At 44.2% G+C, this 18,379-nt stretch overlaps 1 protein-coding gene across 6 annotated transcripts in view; it reads right to left on the reverse strand.

Moving 5' to 3' along the window:
• Positions 1-18,379, reverse strand: part of adarb1b (adenosine deaminase RNA specific B1b) — a 187,878-nt gene that overhangs the window by 13,093 nt on the left and 156,406 nt on the right. For all 6 annotated transcript variants that reach the window (XM_045704425.1, XM_014164287.2, XM_045704426.1 and 3 more), the window contains 4 exons: positions 9,579-9,653; positions 4,648-5,573; positions 791-905; positions 170-338 (listed from right to left, as the gene is read on the reverse strand). In XM_045704425.1, coding sequence (XP_045560381.1) covers positions 170-338; positions 791-905; positions 4,648-5,573; positions 9,579-9,606 — 1,238 coding nt within the window. In that variant the 5' untranslated portion in view covers positions 9,607-9,653. The remainder of the gene's footprint in view (positions 1-169; positions 339-790; positions 906-4,647; positions 5,574-9,578; positions 9,654-18,379) is intronic.

The raw sequence follows: 18,379 nt of genomic DNA on the forward strand, positions 1-18,379 counted from the left end.
CCATGCTGCAATTGAAGCAACATTGCAACAGTGAACTCAATTTTACGACTAAATACAAATTCAACTTTTACTAGAACTTCACTGACCCACTGAAGGCTTCAACAAACAAACTCTAATCAAAATGGGAGCCATTTTGTGTGTTTGTGTTTTCAATGGCCTAACTTCTCACCTTAGGAAGTGCTCCAGCTGGGCGTAGAGGTACCGGATGAGGGAGCGGCGGGCGATAATCTCTGCGTGGCAGTCGTTGAGTGCCAGGCCGCGGTCGCTCATGTACTCGCCGTTGATGCACTTGGTGCCCGTGGAGACGCAGATCACTTGGGCCTCTTTCACGTCTGTGCCTGGGGGTGGGGATCAGAGAGGTTCAAAATTCACCTTTACATTCAATAAAATCCATTTGTATTTATTGTTTATCATTATTCCATTTCATTGACATTTTATTGTATTTTTGATAAGGGACATGTAGGTTTTTAGAAATATGTGCATGTGTGTACTTGTGAAATTACATTTTTGTAAATTGTATGGAGAAAATTAGGCTTACATAGCCAATGATAAACAGCAGCATCAGTCATGGACATGGACCCCTCAAAAGGAAGATTTTGATATGCACCCAGATTGACAGGTGGTGCTAAGAAGATGAATTTCCTCCCATCTACACACATTAGCCTCCTGTAGACAGTATGGCTGGGGTTTTATGGTCTGTACAAATCTAGTGGTGTACTCTTCGGCAACAGCAACGCTCCGAGGGTGGAGAACGTTAAGTTTTCCCATTTGGCGGAGTAACAAAGCGTACCTGTTGTCATGACGACTCCCGCCAGGACTTTCCGTCGCGCGTGGGGCGAGGTGAAGTTGTCCGTCAGCTCGCTGAACTTGTCCACCACCAGGCGAGAGACGGCGTCAGCGAGAACCTGTAGAGGTGAGACACGCAACACAACAAGCACAGGCTTCAGGTAGGGGCTGCCTGTTTGGAATTAGTTTATCCTTCCCAAATCCTTAAACATCAAAGCCCTAACTTAAACCTAAGATTAGCATCTAGGGGCAACTTCATCATATTCCACCACACGCACACATGTCAGAGTCAGCCATGTGGACTTACTAAGCAGAGTAGACATTATAGACCCTCAAGCACTAGTCGTCACCTGTCAGTGTATTCACATACACTATATACAACAAAAAGTATGTGGAAACCTCTTGAATTAGTGGATTCGGCTTTGCTGACAGGTGAATAAAATCAAGCTCACAGCCATGCAATCTCCAGAGACAGACATTGGCAGTAGAATGGCCTTAGTGAAGACTTTCAGTGACTTTTAATGTGGCACCCACCATCATAGGATGCCACCTTTCCAACAAGTCAGTTTATCAAATTTCTGCCCTGCTAGAGCTGCCCCGGTCAACTGTAAGTGTTGTTAATGTGAAGTGGAAACGTCTAGGAGCAACAACAGCTCAGCCGCTAAGTGGTAGGCCACACAAGCTCACAGAACGGGACCGCCGAGTGCTGAAGTGCGTAGCGTGTAAAAATGGTCTGTCCTTGGTTGCAACACTCACTACCAAGTTCCAAACCAAGTTCCAAACATCAGCACAAAAACTGTTTGTCGGGAGCTTCATGAAATGGATTTCCAAGGCCAAGCAGCATCACACAAGCCTAAGATCACCATGCGCAATGCCAAGCATCGACTGGAGTGGTGTAAAGCTAGCCGCCATTGGAGTCTGGAGCAGTGAAAAAGCGTTTTCTGAAGTGATGAATCACACTTCACCATCTGGCAGTCCGACAGACGAATCCGGTTTGGCAGATGACAGGAGAACGCTACCTGCCCCAATGTATAGTGCCAACTGTAAAGTTTGGTGGAGGAGGAATAAAGGTCTGGGGCTATTCTTCATGGTTCGGGCTAGGCCCCTTAGTTCCGGTGAAGGAAAATCTTAACACTACAGCATACAATGACATTCTGGACAATTCTGTGCTTTCAACTTTGTGGCAACAGTTTGGGGAAGGCCCTTTCCTCTTTCAGCATGACAATGCACCTGTGCACAAAGCCAGGTCCATACATCAATGGTTTTTTGAGATCGATGTGGAAGAACTTGACTGGTCTGCACAAAGCCCTGACCTCAACCCCATCGAACACCTTTGGGATGAATTGGAACGCCGACTGCGAGCCAGGCCTAATCGCCCAACATCCGAGAAGAGTGGAGGCTGTTTAGCAGCAAAAGGGGGACCAACTCCATATTAATGCCCATGATTTTGGAATGAGATGTTCGACGAGCAGCTGTCCACATACTTTTGGTCATGTAGTGTTCTGCCTGAAGAGAATAGAACTTAAAAAGCATGCAATGAAACTGGTTTGAGACTGAAGTACATCTAGTTGTTTTTAGCATGTGGTTCCCTTCGCCATACGAAAAGAAAATCCACTTTCCCTTTCACTGAAAAAAACATGGTGAAGAATATTAAGGATAGAAATGTGAGTTGTCCTCATTTGAGCCAAAAGTCTTATACAGTCGGCATATATAGAATCGAATCTCAGCAGGAACTTCGAGTGGACTTAATACATCTCTTTTCCTTGACAGTGGCCGCTCCTTTTGCTCGCTTTTATCCATTTACTAATACAGAGGAAAATGATTACAGCCAAGGAGAGGCAACGGCTGAATAGGCACAAATTAAAAAGATTAGTCCAAATATTACTTCCCCAGTACTTCAGAGTCACCCAGTTGGAGTGGGATAATTTGACTTCTGGGAATTGGTTGCAGGCAGCAAAGAAACGTGTGGACGTCTGTGTTATCCTTCGTGGAACAAAACAGCCACCCAAAAACAGTGAAACAGTTCCATTCTGGCAATAAAAAAACAGAGTACTCTATCACTCATGTTTTCCTGATTTTCCAATTAGCCCTGTCCATATGGAGCGACTGCTTCAGCTGGGTTGAAGGTACATTTAATAAATATTAACCGACAGAGAATTAATAGACCAATTAGTGGGTGCAGCATCGTTGACACGAGCTGCCCGGGTTGAAGGAAGCAGACCGATGACAAGTGGAGGGAGAGTAAAAGAAAGAAAGTGGGAAATGTTCCTCGGGGGAAAAGACAATCGAAGCCGTTGACAGTGTGCCCCACAAGCTGGTTTGCTGTCCAGACGGCACTATCTCTGCACACACTGGCACGACTTTGACAGTCACTTCTGTGATGAAAAATCCCAAACCAATCCCCATCCTCACCCCCCAATTTATATAAAACTGAACCAGCGCTAGAATATTGACAGTCTTTGGAAAGGGAGACCTTCTTTGAGAACCTTTAAGCCTGGGTTTACACTCCACCAAGCATTCCAAGTAGCAAAACTCAGTGTGGAGCCCTCCGTGTGAAAGTCACAAAGTGGTTACGGCGCACGCCTAGTGGAGTGCAAATCCAGCCTAAGGGAGGGAGTGGATCTAGATGCAGTCTGACTTCCAGCTACAACACCCCGATAAACCGTTACTGAGCCCTAGCCCTAACCACGGTCTCAAGCCCTAGACCCAGCTCTCTCCCACAACAATGTGTGAGTAGCACTGCATCATCATATTACATTTGAAGCAAAATCACATTCGATATCAAAAGTGTTTCTCTATACCAGAGTGTTAAAAACAACATCTTCAGAAATAGTGATTTTATTTAGGCTAACAAGTGATGTAAAACATGACTTAACTAAAATAATTGTATTTCAAGTTTCCTATGGGATTAACCCTAACTCTAAACTCTGAGAACCCCCGACAGTGCTTCAACTTGAATAGGTCTCACATCTAGGTAAGAAATACCCTGGACAGTCAATATTGGTTGTTTCAACACAACTAAAAAAAGGAAATGCTAAATAAGATAGAGGTATGATATTGCCTGGTGTTATCTCAGCTGCCGATTAGGGGTGGCCAATTAGGAGATGTGTAAATAGATGTCTCACATGTATACACAAACGTTTCACTACTGAAGCACTGCACATTTTCATATCCTGTCTCATCTTCTATCATCCGTCGGGCCTGATCATTTCATCTTAATTTTCAATGAATGTCAAATCCAGCGATGATTGGCAAGAGAACTAAACGTTCCAGTGGGGACTTTCATAAAGAAAATATTTCAAGATATGAGGTAGTAAAGGCATGCGACTGATACTGGGATTCTTTAGATTAGCTCAAAGGCATTGCGATTAAAAGGCTTTCAGATGTTGTCATTTGTAATATCCAAAAAGGATATCTAACTGACATCAACAAGAGGGATATTGTTAATTCCAGTAGTGAAAATACCTCTGTGTCCTCAGAGCTTTAAAACTACATAAGCCTATTGAACGTTTTCCCAGTTTAAAGTATGACATAAGAACTATTCTCAAACACTCAAATTCTCAGCAGATTGCTTTCTTTGACCAAAACATATCCAGATATTCCTAAATGTGTAATGCACTCCCATTTAAAATCCCAAATCACAACAGTGTTTGAGAAAGCCTTGCATAAGTGTTTTGGCTTCTGGGGAAGCTCTGATGCCTTTGCTCAGTGCCTGAAAACTTTCCATGTAGAGTATAAAACACTCTTTCCCATTAAAAATGGTCAGTGACTGCAGATTCTATGTTCTATGTCCTGTTTTAAAAGGGCCTTGACTGGGGGCAGAGTTGGCTTGTTCAGAGGGACCAAGGTTTGGGCACTTACCTGGGGTAGGTGGAGCTGCAGTCCCTCTCTGGGGATGGGCTGTCGGGAGGGTGTCTGGTCCAGCTGCATGTTGAAGAGGGCTGAGAGGGCTGCCTGGGCGGCCCGGGCCTTGGCCAGCTTCTTGTTTCGTCCAGAGCCCTCAAACTGCTGCGAGTCCACCGACACCTGCATGACAAAGTTCTTGGCGTGGCTCTCACCGCTCTCCGACACAAAGTCGTACTTGAGGCCCGGCCTCAGCTCGTTGAGGATCATGACGGGATTCTTGCCGCTCGAGTTTGAGGTGAAGGAGGAGGGAGGGGGCAACGGCGCCTGGGCAAGGTTAGCACCTGGCGTGGAGGGCAGGGCATACTCTCCCAGCGAGTTTAAGGAGCCGCTGCCATTGGATCCCAGGTAAAAGGAGTCCTCGGGTGGTACGGGCGTCTCAAACCCATTGAAGAGCATGTCTGGGAAGTCGGCCTGATCGGATGTGAAGTCCGTGTTGACTGTCAGTGTCCGGCCCATAGCCAGGTGCGCCTCGGAGGCGTTGGGGAACTGGACAAACGAGCGCAGGGCCTTCTCTGCCGCATTCAGCTTGGCCTTCTTCTTAGTCGGACCTGAGCCCTCGAACAGTTGTCCGTTGACCTCAACGGTCATGACAAACACGGGAGCATGGACCGGACCTGTTTGAGACAGCAGCTTATACTGTAGCCCCGGCTTGATTTCATTCAGCTGCATAAGGGCATTCTTTGGTAGAACCGGGCCCGGTGTTTTCTTACGCTTCTTGGCCCGGAACTTGGACAGCGTGTGGCCATTGTTGCCCTCCTCTAGGGGGCGCTTCCTGCTGCCCCCGCCACTGCCATTGGGGAGCTGCTCGCCTACAGCTGCCCCCTCTTTGGAGGAGACGTTGTCCAGGTTACGGTTTTCCTTAACGTCGGTGCTGCTCGAACCTGCGGTGCCCAGAAAGAGTAACTTACAACGCCTTCGTTGCAGGATCTTGTAAATGTAAAATTTATAGATTCCTATATCACTCTTTGGAACGGACCTGGTGATGTGTGCTATTTGTATTTGGTAGGGAGGCTTAACTGATAATACATTTATCCCAAAGGATCAAACATATATCTAAAAGGAAAATCCATTTAGAAATGACGTTTGAGGAAAAATAGCCTGAAGCATATGTCATAAATATAAATTGTAATGTTGATAGGACGGTACATTCTTGGATTTTATAATATGGCACGAGGGATTTCATCTATACAATACATGCAATTATGACATCAATGGGGAAATCAGTGATGCGGAAATATTGTAAAAATCAGGCCGGCTTAACAACAAAAACAGTGAGTTCCTCCCTCTACATAAGAGAGAGCTATTTGCGTTTCCTGGCCTTTTTGTCAGGGAGGGTTTTGGTTAATATTTGTCAGTTTAGGGAGGGGTCAAGCGGAAAGATGTGGAAGAGTTGGGGTACGCACACACGCATATGCACACACTGATCTTTACTTTACGGGCAGATGTTATGACCTGTTCTTTCTGCTTTTAATGATAGGTTGGCGCTATATCCTAGAGTGCTGAGCTAGTGCTTTAGCTCTCATAATAGTGGAATTGCAGCTCTAGAATATCGTACGGAACACACATCACCAGCTCCTGTTGGCAAAGTGGATGGAATGTTGGCAAAAATTTTCATTTATAACATCCTCCAGCAAAGGCTTGATAGGTTACTCCTTTCGGTACTCAGGGGAGAGAGAACCGGCAGTGCAAATGAAAGGGTTTAGTTGGAGGATGGAGGGTGCAGGGAAGAGTGTGAGGTGGAGTTTGGGTATCATAAGATGCAGGCAGAAAGGAAAGAAAAGGAGGGGGAAAAAAACCAGCAAGGAAAAAGGACACATTCTGCAAGACCAACAAAGTCTGACAAGGACGGGTCCAACCTGAGATTTGGTGCCAGTATCAGAACGCTTTTAGATCCACTCATGTCATCTTTATACAACCTCATTTCTATGATATCTGTTACTTGCCTCTTGGTAACACAGCGCTCTACTTAAGAAAATAAAAATATGAAACCAAAATATATTATATTAATACATTTTCAAACGAGATGAACTACATAAGAGGCTAAAGGTTTCTGAAATTGTGAGATCAGAGATCTTTGGAGGCTCTGATGGGGTTTCCAACGACTTCTGAACAACACAGAATCCTTAGCTTCTGACAGGAAGCAATGTTCGTCAAGTTTCTGCATTCTAAAATGCATCCCAGAAGCAAGACAAAACATAGGAATCCTGCTCTCACGTGTTTCCCAATTCTCTTATATATATATATATATATATATATATATAGACTAATATATATCCTCCTTATAATGTGCACTTGTGTGCCACTGAAAATATAATACGTCCACATATGTGCGTTAATATATACAGTTGAAGTCGGAAGTTTACATACACCTTAGCCAAATACATTTAAACTCAGTTTTTCACAATTCCTGACATTTAATCCTAGTAAAAACTCCTTGTCTTAGGTCAGTTAGGATCACCACTTTATTTTAAGAATGTGAAATGTCAGAAAAAGAGTAGAAAGAATGATTTATTTCAGCTTTTATTTCTTTCATCACATTCCCAGTGGGTCAGATGTTTACATACACTCAATTAGTATTTGGTAACATTGCCTTTAAATTGTTTAACTTAAGTTGGGTGAATTTGGGTGAATTTTTTGGCCCACTATTTTTGTTTCATCAGACCAGAGGACATTTCTCCAAAAAGTACGATCTTTGTCCACATGTGCAGTTGCAAACCATAGTCTGTTTTTTTAAATAGCGGTTTTGGAGCAGTGGCTTCTTCCTTGCTGAGCGGCCTTTCAGGTTATGTCGATATAGGACTCGTTTTACTGTGGATATAGATACTTTTTTACCTGTTTCCTCCAGCATCTTCACAAGGTCCTTTGCTGTTGTTCTGGGATTGATTTGCACTTTTCACACCAAAGTACGTTCATCTCTTGGAGACAGAACGCATCTCCTTCCTGAGCGGTATGAAGGCTGCATGGTCCCAGGCTGCATGGTCCCATGGTGTTTATACTTGCGTACTATTGTTTGTACAGATGAACGTGGTACCTTCAGGCGTTTGGAAATTGCTCCCAAGGATGAATCAGACTTGTGGAGGTCTACAATTTTTTTCTGAGGTCTTGGCTGATTTCTTTTGATTTTCCCATGATGTCAAGCGAAGAGGCACTGAGTTTGAAGGTAGGCCTTGAAATACATCCACAGGTACACCTCCAATTGACTCAAATGATGTCAATTAGCCTATCAGAAGCTTCTAAAACCATGACATAATTTTCTGGAATTTTCCTAGCTGTTTAAAGGCACACTCAACTTAGTGTATGTAAACTTCTGACCCACTGGAATTGTGATACAGTGAATTATGAGTGAAATAATCTGTCTGTAAACCATTATTGGAAAAATTACTTGTGTCACGCACAAAGTAGATGTCCTAACTGACTTGCCAAAACTATAGTTTGTAAACAAGAAATTTGTGGAGTGGTTGAAAAATGAGTTTTAATGACTCCAACCTAAGTGTATGTAAACTTCCGACTTCAACTGTATATTAGTGTAACATGGATGTGTTTGAGTGGGAGGAGGTCTTGAAGTGGGGAGTATCATTGACACATTGAGTACAGAATAATGGACTCCGGGGTAACCATGCACAAGCCAGGCAGGAAGGAATCTTAACAAGGGTGTGTGAGGGATGGTTGTGGAAATAAGTACAAAGGAGAATGACCAAAAGCATGAATACTGTAAAATGAAGAAGTGTCTTTTGCCATTTTCTAAAAAGAAGGGAATCTGATAGGAGCGGGTTGTGAAAATGGTCACACGAAATATAGCATGGAGAGAAGACATTCTCATCTATTTTGATGGATGGATTAATTTCCCAGAATTGTTCAAAGAATTGTTCATAGTGAGATTGGTAGTGCTAAAATGAGTGGTCATGGGATTACATGAAATTGCTGACTTGATGAGTCAATTAATATTTAATGACCTTTATTGCAGTATAGCTACAGAAGACTTAAACGTCTCGTCAATTTCAGTGGAGTGCTTTCATAATCTTTTTAGGCTTATGCCTCTCTCAATGTACAGTATCTTGAACGTTAGTGAGAATATCAGTAGGTATGTTTGGAACACTGTTTTTCAAACTGGCATGCAGCTGGTATGAAAGTGAGCAAAGACTGAGTATACGAAAATAGATGGACTGCTCCTAGTGTTCAAGTAAATTACACATTTCCATTGCTCAGAGCAATATTTGTGTACAGTAGCTATCTTGAAAGTGTCTCACAAGTCTGGAGATAAATAATGCAACAACAGTTCCAGTATCAGAACTCCATGAAATGTTCCCCTCTGCCTTGAGTCAGTTGCTGGCGTTCTGGAAAAAAAATGTCCCTAAGAGTTGGATTGATATTGAACTTCATTGCATACCTGCTCATCAGGGGAACTCTAAATACGGAAACGGGACGATTGTAATGAAGGATCTAAGGTTACATTGTCAGAGGTCTTCAGTGTGAAACCGGTGAGTGACTACAATGGTAACCATCCATTTAATCCTGGGATAGGGAAGGCACCCATTTTCTTCTGTCTGTTCAGAGTGGTGGGGATCTAGGGACAGACACTCAATTCATAGGCATGGCTGCTGGAGCTCTGGGCTCAGATTCCTCCAAAAAAAAGTCCAATTAAATTTGAATATGTGAGGGAGGTTGAGATTTTTTAAGGGTGTGCATAGAGAAATATAAGTTGAATCCAAGGACATTTATTAAAGTTTTTGTGGTGGGAATATCGAGTTCTGCAGTTTTGTATATGCACTGTGTGTGTGTGTGTCCTTCGTGTGTGTGTGTGTGTGTGTCTAGGCAGGGGATCAGGTAAGGGAACAAATGGACAGCCAAACAGACAATTTGACAAAGAGACAGACAGACAGACTCACTCATGTTCTCCTCTTCATCCACGTCCATGATGAAGAGCTTCTGCTGGGCCCGGGGCTGCCGAGCTCCGGCTCCACCTGAGAACAACACGAGAGGAAGGGACAGTCGGTCAAACTCGACCTACTGTAGATGTCTCCACCACAACTAACACGCGGGCCCATGTGCACACACAAACAAGTAGAACTATAATAGAGGGGACCAATGTCAGGGTCTCTTCCCTGCGGGCAGGGGCTGCTGAAAGTGTATAAAAATCTAAATATTCACGCACGCACGCACGCACGCACACACACACACCCACCCACCCACCCACAGTGGTGAGATGAAAATGACACAGTCAGGTTAAGCCTACGGTGAGTGTATAAATATTCAGAGGTGGAAACTAATCTGGACGAGAGAGGAGAGAGAGGGGGCCCGGTGCTGACAGGTCGTAATAGTCGGGAGCAGTCTATTGTGACTTTAATATCCGTCCGATTAGACTTCATTTCCAGCTGCCTGCCGGGAGATATACAGCTATTGACATGGACAGGCCTTTTAGTTGGGCGTGACACACACAGCCATTTATCCTCCAGTAGAAAATGCACTACAGTACACAGACAGTTGTACAGTACAGCAAAGCCAATGGATTTCTAGCTGAGCAGAATTGGGTTCATGCACTTGGTATTTGTGCGAGATGGTTCTCTGCAGGTGAATGCAGCTTTTGGCAATATGTCATCAAGGAAAGACCTGGAATCTATACACAGATCTTTACTGAGATCATACTGAAATCTTTAAACGGAAGGGTGACCTGTGAGCACTAAATATCTCAAGAGGAACATGATCTACTATCAGCAGCCATTATTTATTACTCTGAGGACATTCAAAAACTAAGAAAAACAATGTTTTCAGAACCTTTTAAATGAATTGACGTAGCATTTGATATAAGGTTGTTACCAAATTTGCTGATTTATTTTATTATATATTACCAAAATATTACCACAAAGTTTACATCAGTAAAATTTGGAAACAACCTTCCAATTCCAGTCTTAAATTATGTAGTGTTGATCTTGAACATAGCCCAGATATGAACACCCAAGGGAGTGGTTAGTTTGTCTCTGGTCTAGAAAACAATGCTCCTTGTTAATAATTACATTCTCTTATGGGATTATTTTTCTTCTGTAACCTAGTTTGTTTTCCCCCAGTCCAACAAGTTTTCCCCAGTCCAATGTGCTAGTTGTCAGTCTTGGGGCATCTATGTAACCTAAGGGGGAAATTCTGTGTACCACAAATGTAGAACAGTTGTCCTTCCATGGAACCACTTGGACTAGAACTTCAACAACTAGAAAATATCATAGAAGATTTGATATGATCCATTTAGTCAATGAGAATTTTTATTTTAAAATTGCTCCGTATCTGACTTTTTCGCAATCGTTAGTTCGGCGGACCTCTGCGCTTGTGTATATTCTCTACTTTACGTTTAGAGAACAAGTTACTGAGTCGAATGGTGCTTGTTTAATAAAGTTAAGATCAAAGCTAAATCAATGTGTGCAAGATCACATAATGATAGTAGTCCACATAACAGAACCAAATATAATAGCAAAGTATAACGTTATCGTAAGACAAAAACACCACTGCATTTTTCTCACAATTGGCCAAAACTCAACATCGCGCGCACCTAGGTAAAATACACAGGTAGTCTATGCTACGGTTAACGCCTACTCTAAAATTCGCTCACTGTACATCAGTCAAAACAACACTGTAGGCTACAATGAAACAACCCTGTATCTCAAGAATGTTTACGATGCACATCCCCATGAAACGGATTGAGATCAAATGGCTGCAGATGCTGCATGGACGTTTCACCGGTAAAACTTGAAGGATTGTCATTCACAATTGACTGAGGTGCGTTTTTTGGCATTCTGTTGCGTAGAAAACTATCCTTATGTGATCTTGCAGACATTGATTCAGCTTTGATCTAACTTTATTAAACAAGCACCATTCACCCGAGTAGCCAGTTCTCCAAGAGTACAGTATAAAATATACAAGTACGCAGAACCTTGCACAGACACAGGCCTTTAAAATAACTTTCCTAGTAGTCAAGAGGTGAGTGGAACAGGAAACACACATACGCGGCAGTCTAAGAGCACGGTCACTCTGAAACTTCAGACAAGAACAGCTGAGAGACTAGAAAAGTGAAGCAGGTGTGCCGAAATCATGACGAACCCGAGGAGAGGGAGCGAGCTGTGATGACGTATGATAGGGAGAAGATTGTGCTGAATCTAGCACTCTGCCTTGGTCCCATGCACCATTCCTCACAGCGGACGCTTTCTTAAGCTAAACTAAATGGCCTAATTAATCTTGGCTTATGGTGGGTGACAGCAAATATGCTAGCACAATTATTACCCTATTAAAGACTCATATTCCGCCCCATAATTGAAAATGAAAAGGGGGGGGGGGTGAGAGGAGTTTGGGAGGGGGTTAGTTGGGGGGAGGGTGGGAATCATTTGTCTCAGGTAGCCTAGCCAAACTACAGCCAGGTGTCCTTCCTTCGTCCAATGATACCCCTTGCTTCCTGCACCTCCCCACCATCTATTCTATTCCACCCGAAGGTCTGAGCGCTAAATGCCTGTTTGGATATTACAGGTTGGTAGATTTGCCCATTTAGGCTGGCTCGTGCACCCGTCACTTTTGATTTGAGATCACGGAGCCGTCTCGCCTCTTGGCTCATGAATCGGTTAGCAGCCATGAGATCGGATCCAATCCTATGACCGGTGCGTCTACAGCGTTCATAAAAACCTGGCTGAAGGAAAGGGAGGATGAAATCCAGTGGTGAGTTAGGGCTGTGTGATCACCAAGGCAGAAACAGAAGCCTGTCTGATCTGTGGTCATTTAGACTAACTAACTAATTAGCCGCCCGCAGATGATCTGAGGGAAACGTCTGGTAGGACATCAGCGACGCCTCTTTATGCCTCAGTAGCCAGCTGAAGGTTGCCAGACCAGGGTGGCAGGGTGCTAACTGGTCAGCTCGTCCCTGGATAGAGCCAGTAATAGCACAGCTGTTTTTGTGTTTGGCCTTTTGTGTTAGCCCACAGTCAATTCACAAAGGCTTTAACCAACTGCTTTTTTCCCCCGCTCCACACAGGTCAGTGGCTATTAAAGCCATTGAAATCGAGATGAGTATCCTGGCCAGGTCTCAACTCCCCATACCAGATTTAAACAGCGACTGCCTTTAAAAAGCAACAAATCCCTTTGAAAATAGCCCATGTGGCATCAATATAAGTCAGAAGCAGTTATTCTACTGTCAAAATTGACTACAAAGTGTAAATAGGATAATTTTGATCATAAAATTAGTCTTGTCTAAAATGGAGGTTGGAACATCCGTACGTCACAACGGGTAAATGACAGTTGGGTTTTGATTTGATGATGTCCAATTGCCCACTAACACGGGGTGAACAGCTGCGGTAGCATAGACAGTGAGACAGACCAGCCCAGCAGCTCCGACTTTGTTAATGTAAGACAACACGTCACACATTTTTTTTAACTTGAGAAATGCTGCACCAAACACCTTAGTTGGATATAAAATTGCGCAACTAAAACATCCTCGGGAAAAAAAAACTCAAAATGAATTACAGATTTCTTAAGTTATCTTAGATTCATTCTGGGTATTTTGAAAAAGTGAAATAGGCTTCGGCGTCTACAGTGTCTCATTGGGGACAAACATCATTAACCAAATGCGGAATCGGTCAGGAAACATACCTCCAAGACTGAAATGTTGTTTCTCTAATGAGCAACAAAAACACACAAGTGCCAATCGGTGTGTTCAGTGGCTCTTTAAAGAGAGATTCCTTTCAAAGTTCTACAATTCAATGGAATGTTCTTTAGCATTCAAATTAGTGTCAGTGATTATCCTGTCATATAAATGTTCCACTCTGGCTATGGAAAATAAGGGAGGAGAGTCATTGATACAATAATTGACGACACAACTAGAACTATTGCCATAACAATTTAGGTAAAGAACAATGTTAACGTCAGTGAACTACCCCTCAGTCTCATCGCTAAAAATGTGTGGCAGACCAAGTAGATCATTATGCAGTGGGGCTTGAGGTCTTGCGTTGCATTGTGCTCCTCTCTGTTTTAATCCTAATGCCCACACGATACCCAATCCCAGAAGTTGTGAATGTGGCTGGTTTCAGAAGTATTTCAGAGTGGATGGTTGGGCCAAGGGAGGGAGAGAAAAGATGAGAAAACTCAAATTCAATCTCGACAGCGTGAGGGACTGAGGGAAATAAGGTGTTTTGATTTGTCTTTCATCCCTCGCTTTTTCTGCGGTGGAGTGATAGCACGGCGCTTCCGTGCAGGGAGCCCCGGCCGCCTGAACAGACGAGAGGGTGAGGGGGGATGGAGAGGACGGGTGGGAGGGAGGGAAGAGAAATAGAAAATGCAATCCTATTCCCGGTAAAAGAGAATCATTATCTCTCCTAAAACAGCAAGCGCAGGACTGGCCTGCTGTTGATAGAAAGTGGGAGGCAAACAGTCCAGCCAAACGCTGATGGGGGTTGAGTGATGGGGGAATGAGAGGAGGAGTAACTTAATAGGAAGAGAGCATGAAGGCTGAGGTTCATGAAAAGAAGTTCATTTCTGTCCGGTAAAACCAACTTCCTTCATACCTTAAGGCAACAGGCAAAGAAGTCCAACAAGTTTGCAATTCACATCTACAGTACCATCCATAATGGAAAAAGCTCAATGTATACATTTCTATGGGCATATTTACAGGAGAAAAAAAGGTCTGCAACCACAAAGAAGAACATTATTTACAGCCTTACAGGAGCATTGGCAGTGGCATAGGTGTAAATGGTCCAATGAAAGGGTGTTTTTTGATTGATCCACTGACAAGGTGATGGCTTGTGATTGGTCTACTGACAATTTGATTGTTTTTTTATTGTTCCAATGACAGGAAAGCTCAGGTCAGGGGCTCTCTCCGTGAAGCACCACATTGTAATTCACCCTAAATGGCTTGCTCTTTATTTTGATTGAGCAACGAGTCACATAGCACTTAGGTAACGCCACCTTTTACCGGGATTCCATCACCTCTCTATCTAACTGTAATTTCCTGTAGGCTAAATCAAAACAACCTTTCTGAGGAAAAAAACCCCACAGAAGACAGAAGAAACTAGCAGCATTCTGACAAATGTCTCCAAAAAGAAGCCACTTTTCAAGATCCAAGCCATCACCTCCTTTTTGTTGGAGAGGAGAATTCTTCTCTGAAGGCGGCAACGCGGCCTAGTGGTTAAGAGCATTGGGCCAGTAACTGAAAGGTTGCTTGTTGAATCCCCGAGCCTACTAGGTGATAAATCTGTTGATGTGCCCTAGAGCAAGGCACTTAACCCTAATTGCTCCTGTAAGTCGCTCTGGATAATAGCATCTGCTAAATGACTCAAATGTAAGTGGACTTCTTGACGGGCTCCCCCAGGTGGTAAGGGTAGGCAACAAGACATCTGCCACGCTGATCCTCAACACTGGGGCCCCTCAGGGGTGTGTACTTAGTCCCCTCCTGTACTCCCTTGTTCACCCACGACTGCGTGGCCAAACATGACTCCAAAACCATCATTAAGTTTGCTGACAACACAACAGTGGTAGGCCTGATCACCGACAATAATGAGACAGCCTATAGGGAGGAGGTCAGAGACCTGGCAGTGTAGTGCCAGGACAACAACCTCTCCCTCAGTGAGAGCAAGACAAAGGAGCTGATCGTGGACTATAGGAAAATGAGGGCCGAACATTATCATGGACGGGGATGTAATGGAGCGGGTACAGAGTTTCAAGATCCTTGGTGTCCACATCACCAACAAACAATCATGGTCCAAACACACCAAGACTGTCGTGAAGAGGGCACGACAAAACCTTTTCCCCCTCAGGAGACTGAAAAGATTTGGCATGGATCCCCAGATCCTCAAAACGTTCTACAGCTGCACCATCGAGAGCATCCTGACCGGTTGCATCACCGCCTGGTATGGCAACTGCTCGGCATCTGACCGTAAGGCGCTACAGAGGGTAGTGCGTACGGCCCAGTACATCACTGGGGACAAGCTTCCTGCAATCCAGGACCTATATAATAGGTGGTGTCAGAGGAAAGCCCATAAAATTGTCAGAGACTCCAGTCAGCCAAGTCATTGATTGTTTTCTCTGCTACCGTACGGCAAGCGGTACCGGAGCACCAAGTCTAGGACCAAAATGCTCCTTAACAGCTTCTACCCCCAAGCCATAAGACTGCAGAACAATTAATCAAATGGCCACCGAACTATTACATTGACCCCCCCCATTTGTATTGTACACCGCTGCTACTCGCTGTTTATTATCTATGCATAGCCACTTCACCCCTACCTACATGTACAAATTACCTCAACTAACCTGTACCCCTGCACACTGACTCGGTACCGGTAACCCCTGTATATAGCCTCGTTATTGTGTTACTTTTAATTATTTTAGTTTATTTGGTAATATTTTCTTAACTCTTCTTGAACTGCACTGTTGGTTAAGGGCTTGTAAGTAAGCATTTCACGGTAAGGTCTACAGTTGTTGTATTTGGTGTATGTGACAAATGAAGTTTGATTTGAACTTTCATGTTTGCTGCTTTTCAAAGCTGTTCCCAGGTGGCTCCACAGCAGAGAGAGACTTGACGACACCGCAGGGATCCTCTCTGACACACAGACAGAATTGGTCTTTGGCAGCTCTGGGTCTATCAAACACAGAAACAATTTTTTTCATTTTATATTTTTTTAACTAGGCAAGTCATTTAAGAACAAATTCTTATTTTCAATGACAGCCTAGGAACAGTGGGTTAACTGCCTTGTTCAGTGGCAAAACGACAGATTTTTACCTTGTCAGCTCGGGGATTCGATCGTGCAACCTTTCGGTTACTAGTCCAACGCTCTAACCACTAGGCTACCTGCCGCCAAAATGCGCAAACGCAAACAAACATGCACACAAATGACAATATTTACTGCACACTCGACCAGGCTAACGGAACAGGACCATGGACAGAGACACACCAATACAGACTGCTCTACACAAACGTACCACTACCACATGTGCAAACCAGTAGAATACACTACACCACTATTCAATCCAAATCTCTATCAGTGAGTTTCCGGGAATAAAGGGAAACGACTTTCTTCCCACAAGAAAGACATCCAAATGTGTATTCTTACAGCAAAATAAAAATCTTAGGATAGAGGTTTGGATTTTTAGAGCACCGCAATGATTGAAACGCTTTCAGTACACAGTGAAGTGCTAAAAGCAGGAGGTCTGCTTAGAAGAGATGGAGGTGAAGAGGATTAGACGGTCTTTTATTGTGTTCTAGACTTTAATATTAGACAGTGGGCAGTACATCACCAGGGTGCTGATGTGGAGGACTTGGAGGTGGATAGATGGGGAGAGAGACAGACACAGACAGAGTATCAATATGAATTTTTTATTTGATGGTTTTATGTGAGATTGCCTTTCAGAGGGCTGCTGGAGTGGCGGGTCAGGAGAGAGAGCAGGTTATAATGGGAGCGAAAAATATGGTGCAGGCACACACACACTCTGCTTTCTCTTATTAACACACACACGCTCCCTCTCAGTTTCATAAACTTTTCTCATGTGTTCTCATTCTAACATACACACACACACACACACACACACACACACACACACACACACACACCCCTCTCCCTCCCTCCCTCCGCTTTCCTTCAGGTGTAGTCATAAATCAGCCGAGCGCGGGGACATGAAATCCCCCAGCCTGGCAGGCTGGGCCAGTAAATGGCCGCTCGCTACCTCCCAGAGTCCATCAAGGCAAGGACGAGTGACCGACCGCCCAGCACCTGCTGACACGCTGGGGACGATGACAGCCGCCACCACGCTCCCCTTCCCACCTCGCCTGTACCCAACCCTCACCTCCCCTTCATAACATCTCCTCACTTTTTTTATAGACAAGATTTTCACCCTCCCCACTTCAATACCTCCCTATCCACGTCCAGCCCCCGCATCCATATACTCATTATTTGTCTGTCAGGCCAGCGGACCATTTAAGCTGTGAAATATGCGGATAGGTAGTGCTGAGCCGCTGGCAGAAGCCCTTGTAGCTAGCTGGTGGCTGAGCTGAGTGTTGATGCTCTGTCACCCTGGATGCTTCTGCAGCACAACTACACCTTTCTTTCCTATGCACAGACTAGAGCTTATGCACTGGATTCAAAATATACAGTAGATGGTTCCCTACTGTAAAAAGCTTGACAAAGCAGTGAAATGCTAGGGACGTGTAAACAGACAACTTGACAAAGCAGTGAGATACTAGAGGCAGTATCGCACAGCGTTGCATTGACACAGCCTTGGGAGGATGGGAAGTGCACTTCATCTAGGAGTTAAAGTCCCCTCCCCTGGAGGTCACAGGCCAACAAGAGCCATTGGGAGTCATGATTGAATGAGCCAGTCAGCGAGGGGGAAAGGGGGGGAAAAAATGAAGAGAAAGAGCGAGAATATGAACCAATATGAGAGGGAGAGAGTGAGAAAGAGAATAAAAACAATATGAGGGAGAGAAAGTGAGAAAGAGAAAATAGACAGAACGGTGAGAGCAGAGTGAGCAGAAGACAAGGGAGGCTGACAGGGAGCAAGAGGAAGAAATGAGAGAGAAAATGAGAAGAGAGAGAGAAAAAAAAAGAAGAGAGAAAGTAGACTATGATGAATGGCTATAGGAAAGAGGGAATAGGGTGACGGGGTGGCCTGACCAATGCTCTCAGAGGGCCTAACACAGACAGATAGGTGCAGTGGTCAGTGCATGCATTCCATT

This window comes from Salmo salar, chromosome ssa21 (genome assembly GCF_905237065.1).
Source record: "Salmo salar chromosome ssa21, Ssal_v3.1, whole genome shotgun sequence".
Taxonomy (NCBI): Eukaryota; Metazoa; Chordata; class Actinopteri; order Salmoniformes; family Salmonidae; genus Salmo; species Salmo salar.